The sequence below is a fragment of the Perna viridis genome, chromosome 5 (genome assembly GCF_037379345.1).
Source record: "Perna viridis isolate PV_CMFRI_1.1 ecotype Kerala chromosome 5, ASM3737934v1, whole genome shotgun sequence".
Taxonomy (NCBI): Eukaryota; Metazoa; Mollusca; class Bivalvia; order Mytilida; family Mytilidae; genus Perna; species Perna viridis.
In genome coordinates this window covers 11,360,530-11,368,019 of record NC_142449.1, presented here as the reverse complement: position 1 = coordinate 11,368,019, position 7,490 = coordinate 11,360,530, and the positions used below count along the sequence as shown (strand labels likewise).

The following is a 7,490-nucleotide window of genomic DNA, read 5'->3' as shown; positions in this document are numbered from 1 at the left end:
GTTTTTTGTTTTTTTTTTGTAATGATTTTAATTCTTCGAGTTTAAGCGTTTGCGTATACACATGTGTAGGAATTGATAAAAATGCATTTCATACATCTTAAAAATCACAACGTATATTACAAAAAATAATTCTTACAACTTATAATAAAAACGTTAAAAGAACGTGGAATGTCGTTGTATTCATCAGAAATTTTGATATCAGGTAGAAAGTTTGGTCACAATATAGGACGTTTTTGATGAAATATTAAACTTAAGGTTTTGATCTTTATGGAAAAATTTTTTCCTTAACATAAATATTTACAACAGACAAGAAAATGTCCTTATGTCTTATATGTATTTTATAAAGATTTCAGACTTTATTTATGTGAACCAAAATCAACTACAAGTATATGATACTGTTTCTAATTTAGAATTGATATTGAAATCCAAATACTGTAATAAAATTAAAGAGAAATAATAATTTCTGAAGAAAAAGTCATGACATCACTTGCAAATAAAGATAGAAAAATAGCACATGTCATACGTATTATCAATTAATACTTATTTTTTTTAAATGCAAAAGATGTGACCATAATAAATCTATACAGAAAAAAAAATATCGTGAATTATATTTAATATCAAAGTCATATTGTTATGGCAAATATTGCTAATTATTTCTTTCCATTTTTGTTTAAGTTGCAACATTTGTGAACTCCTTAAAAATATTTATAGAATATATTGTATTGAGTGTGTATCTTTGGTTACCCGCAATAAGTTTAATTCTTCAGATGAACTAGTACGACAAATTTCAGACATACCAAACACAATTGTAAATTTATGCTATTTAATATTTAAAGTAGTTTAACAAATGACACGTAAATTTCCTGCTAAGACAGAGGTATACAGTATTAAAATGTATTAAATAAAATGTTTGATACCTTCTAGCACTTTTCTCACACACTTTATAAGCAGTTTATATCGGAACTTCTACTGTTTGGAATTCCTTGAATATCAGGTAAAGGCATACTACCTGGGAAAACAAATTGTCCAAGATTCTGAGAACGAAGAAGAATTTCTTGCTGTGTGAGTAATCCCGATGAACTAGCATATGACGGATGACTAGCAAGGTGAAGGAACTGTTGAGGCATACTGGAACGAATCATATTGGAATTGTAGAATCCTGAAGCTAGAGATAGTTGTAGTGTAGTTGGAGAGTGTCCTTTCAAGTCTATTAGTTTCGGAGGTGGGCTTGGAATGCGATCAAAAATGTCAAATTTCTTCTTTTTCTCCTGATTACAATTGTCACTACAATGTCTTTTACGCTTTGCACTTTCCGGTTCTTCAGGTTCGCACGTTCCAATGATACTATCAATAGTGAAAAGTCTTTTCCGTACTTGTGGTTGCTGATTTTCTTGTGGAGCCCCCTCGTTTGATTTATTATTCCCGTCATCGTTTTCGTCATTGTCGTCGTCAGAACAAACATTAATACCACTATCATCTTCAATTTCATTGTCAGAAATATCTTCCTCTGAATTTTCTTGGCTGTCATTCTCCATATCTTCTCCAGGTTTCAGTGAAGGTTTTACACGTCTTTTTCGTCGTCTGTAATTGCCGTTTTCGAACATTTCATCACATTTAGTGTCAAGAGTCCAGTAGTTTCCCTTGCCTGGCTTCCCCTTTTCACGAGGTACTTTCATAAAGCAGTCATTCAAACTTAAGTTATGACGGATTGAATTTTGCCATCCTTGCTTATTGTCATGGTAATATGGAAATCGTTCCATAATGAATTGGTAAATTCCATTAAGAGTCACTTTCCTATCTGGAGCATTTTTGATAGCCATTGCAATGAGTGCAATGTACGAGTACGGAGGTTTCTGTGGCTGTTCCCTTCTCTGCATCTCTTCGATCATCTTCAACGCGTATGCCCTATTCAGATCGACAGACGGCATCATCATGTTATTGGGATATGGATAATGAGCAGCAGCAGCTCCGAGAGCGGCATTATATTGTCCGTACAATACACCAAGCATTGGATTTACTGCTCCATATGAAGGCCGAAAATGCACAATCTCGTTTGGTGAATTCATCTTTATATTTTCAATAATATCGTTCGGTTTTCAATATTTCATCAAAGGTTTCTTGAAACTCAGCGCATTCGAGGTTGGCGTCGAGAGGCACTTGGCAACTGGTCTGTTCTCTTAGTAGTCTTCAGTTATATAAGTAGGTATTACTAGGTAAAAATGTGTTATTGTTTTTGTATGGTTTGCTGATGGTTAAATAAATGACGGCATGAATAAACATTTGTTAAGTGGCTTTTTTGTTCCGAAGGTGCGAGGGCTGTCACTCCGACGATAATCTCCGAAAGTGATAGCTCGACTGACCAATCAGAATGCCGGAAAGTTTATTCTTTATTTACTATACAACTGTTAACTATGTTTTTGCCCACCCATGTGGGATATTTTCTATTTATTTTGAAAATTTCAAAACGAATGTATGGCCACCCCCAGAATAAACACAACTTAAGTAGTTTTTTGCTCAGAGATCGTGTTTAACGTTAAATTACCTATACTCTCGATTGCATCTTAATGTGTGATTTTTATCAAGATTGCACAGAAAATAGTGAAAGGTGTTCGTACAAACTGATTTCAACACGCTAGTTTGTAACGATCTAAAGGAGATATAACCACTCTATATAAAACAAATGTTAGTTTTGTGCATTAGGAAAATGATACACCGACTTCAAATTAATTTGATTTTCATACAATGTAGCAATTCAGAGTTATCCGTAATTCAGTTAGGACAGTTTTGTTACTGGGCTCTTCTGTCAAACTGTACAAAATGAAATATTATATGTCGAAAATTTTAATGTTTCTCATTTCTCTGCCATCAAATTTATTATACACAACACGTAGTCTACTCACAGGTTCACTTACATTTTATAAAATATTGAAACTACTGTGAAAATTCATCCTCATATATTTATACAAAAACACTCAGTTTGTCCTGTACGTGTTTAATCGTCTTCATTTGTCTTTTTAACCAATTTGACTGTGATTAATAAGACCACAATTTGTTTTTCACTTTAACCTGACATATGGTCGTATGTTTATTTGTAAACGAGACGCTAATTAAGTATAAAATAACTTAATATGATAATTCTCATATGTTTTAGAAACAGCATTTTTTTCTCTCGACGTTAGGTACTGTTATGAACTGCAAATATTTTATTCTGTGAACTTTGCAGATATTTAAATATTCGTAAAATGAGCTATTATCTTTTTGGAAAATTATCTAATACTAAGCAATTACAAGTACATGATATTTGAGACTACAATTTAAGCAGTGATACTGTAAAAAATGTTTTATTTTCTCAAGATTTTACTATCAAAAGTTAACGATAAGCACTTCCTTCGGCCAATTTCACTGATCATGGGATTATCTCGACATTGAGCTTACAAAGTAATAGCTTAAAAATTGTTTTTAAGATTTATAAAAAATGAAAAATTTGGGATGGACAATTTAATAGATAATCTATTTGTCTATGATGCATTCCCACACTACTGTAAGACGGAAATCAACCCTGTCTACAATAACCTAATTAGATAATCCTATTAATCCCATTGAAGTTGGATTATTTTAACGATGGTGATAATACAGATACCTTAAACCACAAAAAATATATATATAAAAAAAATTCAAAGCAGTTCCACGACAACAAAAGAAAGAAGAAAAAAAAGCAGCAAATGAAAATGGAATACTATTCAGTACATATCTGCGCAATAAGCTTACCTTAAATCGTCTTCAGTCAGAAAAAAAATCAAAAATAAAAAAAAAACAAAAACAAAAAAGGACAAAAATTGTTTGTTGATGTAAAACGTTTGACAAACGAAATTAAAAAAAAACACTTTATTTTAAAATCCGCGGGAACTATACAACAATTTCAACATAAAACAAAGCAATAAAATTAAAAAAAAAACGATAAGTGTTACATTACATTTTATAAAAAGAAAGCTTTGAAAGGCAATGACACTATTGTGTACAAGAACTAAAACCCTTTAAAGCTTAAAATATAATGAAATTTGCTGTTCAAAACTCATAATACTATATTGGACCTACAGAACACTATTTTTTTTTCCAAAGCATCTGTTTGGATTTTAGTCTTGTTACGACATCATGACAGCGGCATATTTTCCGAAAAGTCTTTACTTTTCTCACTTTTCGCTAATACGTGATTTCCGAGCATTATTTACCCCCATTTTCGGAGATCTCTTCTATCAACATCAAAGTCAATAGATCAATTTGGAGATGAAAGAAAATAATAATTGTTGACAAACGCAAAGGTGATACTTGTCACATGGTCAATTAAAAATGGCGTAACAATATTACTAATATTGTTAAATCTGAGTATACTTACTTTAGTTGAGTACAACAACAAGGTGTTTATGGGGGTTGAATCTCGACAAAATAATTCAATTGTAAAAATAAATCTTTCTATTGAATATGAGATTTATATTCTTGTGTGTTTGTATTTTAAAATAATTGAACAGACGTCGTTTGTTTTGATAACAATTATTAGTGGGCCGTATCTGATTAATTCTGTTAAATTATTTAAGACTTTTAAGTAGAATGTTCGGTTAATATTTATAAAATATAATGCTAATGATCGGATATAAAATAATTAAAACACATAATAACCAAATATATTAAGAAATTCAAGAATTGAAAACTGGTACGTTTCTGACTTCTTTATAAAACTGAAATTACAACTTGCTTTTATACTTTTATGATCTATGTTTAAAGATAGTTTTAAAAGTTCGCATCTGTTTGTATGCCGACCTTACGCACATTTATTTTGATATTTTCAGATGACGAATGACGAAGAATACATGAAATACATAATTTTTATTTCGAGACGATTGTGAAGTAATTATACCTACATGTATATCCAATCATTGTACTGGGTTTACTTACAAATTCTAAGTGGCAAATTTAAACTAATGTTCATACAAGATCATAGAGTAAAATTTTCTCATTCTTTATTCTTACTATAAAGTGTGTTCGCCAGTTAATGGAGCTTGTATATTTGTCAACAAATAACTACCAGCTAAGCTGTTACTTGAAGGGCGATAAACTACAACAATTCGTGTTAGAACATATTATATTTGTTATAAACTTCACCATTATGACAAATGACAACGTCTTCTTTAGGAGCCAACCTCGACTGTCCAATATGGCGCTGTCAGATGGTTGACAGGCTTCCGGTCAAAGGACAGTGCTGGACAGGTGGTCGCATGGCTGAGGAGGACACGTATTAAAATATAGTCTCTCAATTTAGTTTAATAAAGGCATTTATTATTGGTCTCAGATAAAGGCTGCAGTTTGCTTATTGAAAACAATATTTATATCTCGTTATACTATATAAAGGACTGACGACTCGTGATCGATCGTTACTTATACTAAATAATAGGATGAAACGGTGGCGGATCCAGGGATTCACCGAAAGGGGGCACTACAGGGGCCTACAAAAATCTTTAATAAGCAAATTTTAGGGCATGCATTTACACACAAAAATATACGCTATTTTCATAAAGTTTGCACATTGATATGAGAGTTCTTGGTCAAAGATGACTCTATTTCGATATTTATTAATAGATAACTATGATATATATCACTCACATTCCATTTTAGACGGTTTAAGATGAAATAATTCGGTACCATCATCCTCCCAAGTCAGGGTTTTGAGTCCACCCTCGCTCCCTCAAGAGAGCGAGAGTGGACACAAAACCCTGATTTGGGAGGTTGCGGTACCATATGATTTTGTAATTTCTACTGATGTGACTAAAATAAATTACGTCATTTCTTCCACAAAATAAGCGTGCTTGAATGCAATGTGATGTTGTATCAGCGTTACCTTTGCACATATGCGTCTCCTACATTTAAAGCCGCAGTTTGAATTCTATAGACCAATGTCCACTTTATCTTAACTTGCAAACCGTTAAAAATGGAACAAATCATAAACAAGAGGTTCCCAGGAGCCGGAGTCCCTCACCTTGTTGAATTTTGCCTTTCAAAAGCAACAGATTAAACAAGAAGTTGTCCAACAATCTTGACTCAAGAAGTCTTTGGTAGGACTTATCACAAGATCTTTTCAACATTGAAAGTTTCTTTTAATCTATCATAGTTTTCAAGATATTGACTGAAAACTATTAAAAAAGGTCATTTTCCCCCTTTCAAGGGCAATAACTCTTACAAGGAGTCTGAAGACTTTTGTAGTCTTAATAATATGGATCATTTCAGCTATTGAAAGAATTTGGATAAACCTAACGGTTTTGGAGATATATGTGAAAAAACTACTGTCTAACCCTCTATGTTCTATTTTAGTAACAGCGGCCATGTGTTTCGACGAATCAAAAATCTCCACATCATTTCTATGCAGTATACCCCAAGGAACATTCATACCAAGTTTGGTTTCAATTGGTCAAGTAGTGTCAAGAGGAGAAGATGTTTGAAAGAAATAACATTAAAAATAGCAAAAATTGTTGAAAAGGGGCAATAACTCACACAAGGCTTAACGGATTAAAACCACAATTTGACCAGAGATAGATCTCATCATGCTGAACACTTCTACCCGATGTCATAATTCAGCTAAACCTAACGGTTTAGGAGATATATGTGAAAAATTACTGTCTGACCTCTATGTTCTATTTTTAGTAACGGCGGCCATGTTTTTCGACGAATCAAAAATCCCCACATCAGTTCTATGAAGGATACCCCAAGGAACATTCATACCAAGTTCTGATTAGTCAAGTCGTTTCAGAGGAGAAGAGTTTTGTATAATTGTGAGCGACGACGACGGACGACGACGACGACGGACGCCAAGTGATGGCAATAGCTCATGTGGCCTTAGGCAAGGTGAGCTAAAATTGCTATTAATAAAAAACACAGAGACACAAGATTACAAATCCTACAGTATACGAAATGTGACAGTTCAGTTGAAGAGACGTGTATGACATACTTTCGTAATAATCAAGTGGCTGACCCAGAAGAAAGTCCCAGGTCGGAGCCATTCCCCTTTTTGTAAGAAAATATTGTTCATTTCGTGTAAAATTGAGCAAATAATAGCCGGACCCTTCCCTTTTTTCTGGAACCTCCTTGACCCCCTTTCCAAAGTTTCTGAATCTGTTCCTGTAACCTATGTCACCAGGTTGTTCAAATTAAAAACGATTTCAACGAAATCTTTGAAATGGTGGCCAACCTTCTGGAGTTTGAAGTACGTGTCTTGTGTCCATTTTCTATTTCAATGTAAATCAAAGACTATATTGGTGATGAAGTATTGTTTGTTTACCCCACAGGGGTACACTGCACAAACGATGTTCATTAAAATCACTAATTTATCTTGGTTGCGTTGTATAACCCTCTTATGTACAGAGGATGTATTTTATGACACTTAGTCAAATTTGGAGACACCGAAATGTTGATAATTTCACAAATTATCACCTTCGGGTTAGAAA

General features: G+C 33.1%; 1 protein-coding gene across 1 annotated transcript; it reads right to left on the bottom strand.

Moving 5' to 3' along the window:
* Positions 1–806: 806 nt before the first annotated feature.
* LOC148616020 (uncharacterized) lies at positions 807–2,280 on the bottom strand. The gene has a single exon (XM_088582644.1). It carries the CDS (start codon positions 2,064–2,066, stop codon positions 942–944), a length of 1,125 nt encoding a protein of 374 aa, XP_088438770.1. The 5' UTR covers positions 2,067–2,280; the 3' UTR covers positions 807–941.
* Between the last annotated feature and the right edge of the window lie 5,210 nt (positions 2,281–7,490).

Coding starts and splice junctions, on each gene's coding strand:
- LOC148616020 (XM_088582644.1), bottom strand. CDS start 2,066: ATGAATTCACCAAACGAGATTGTGCATTTTCGGCCTTCATATGGAGCA.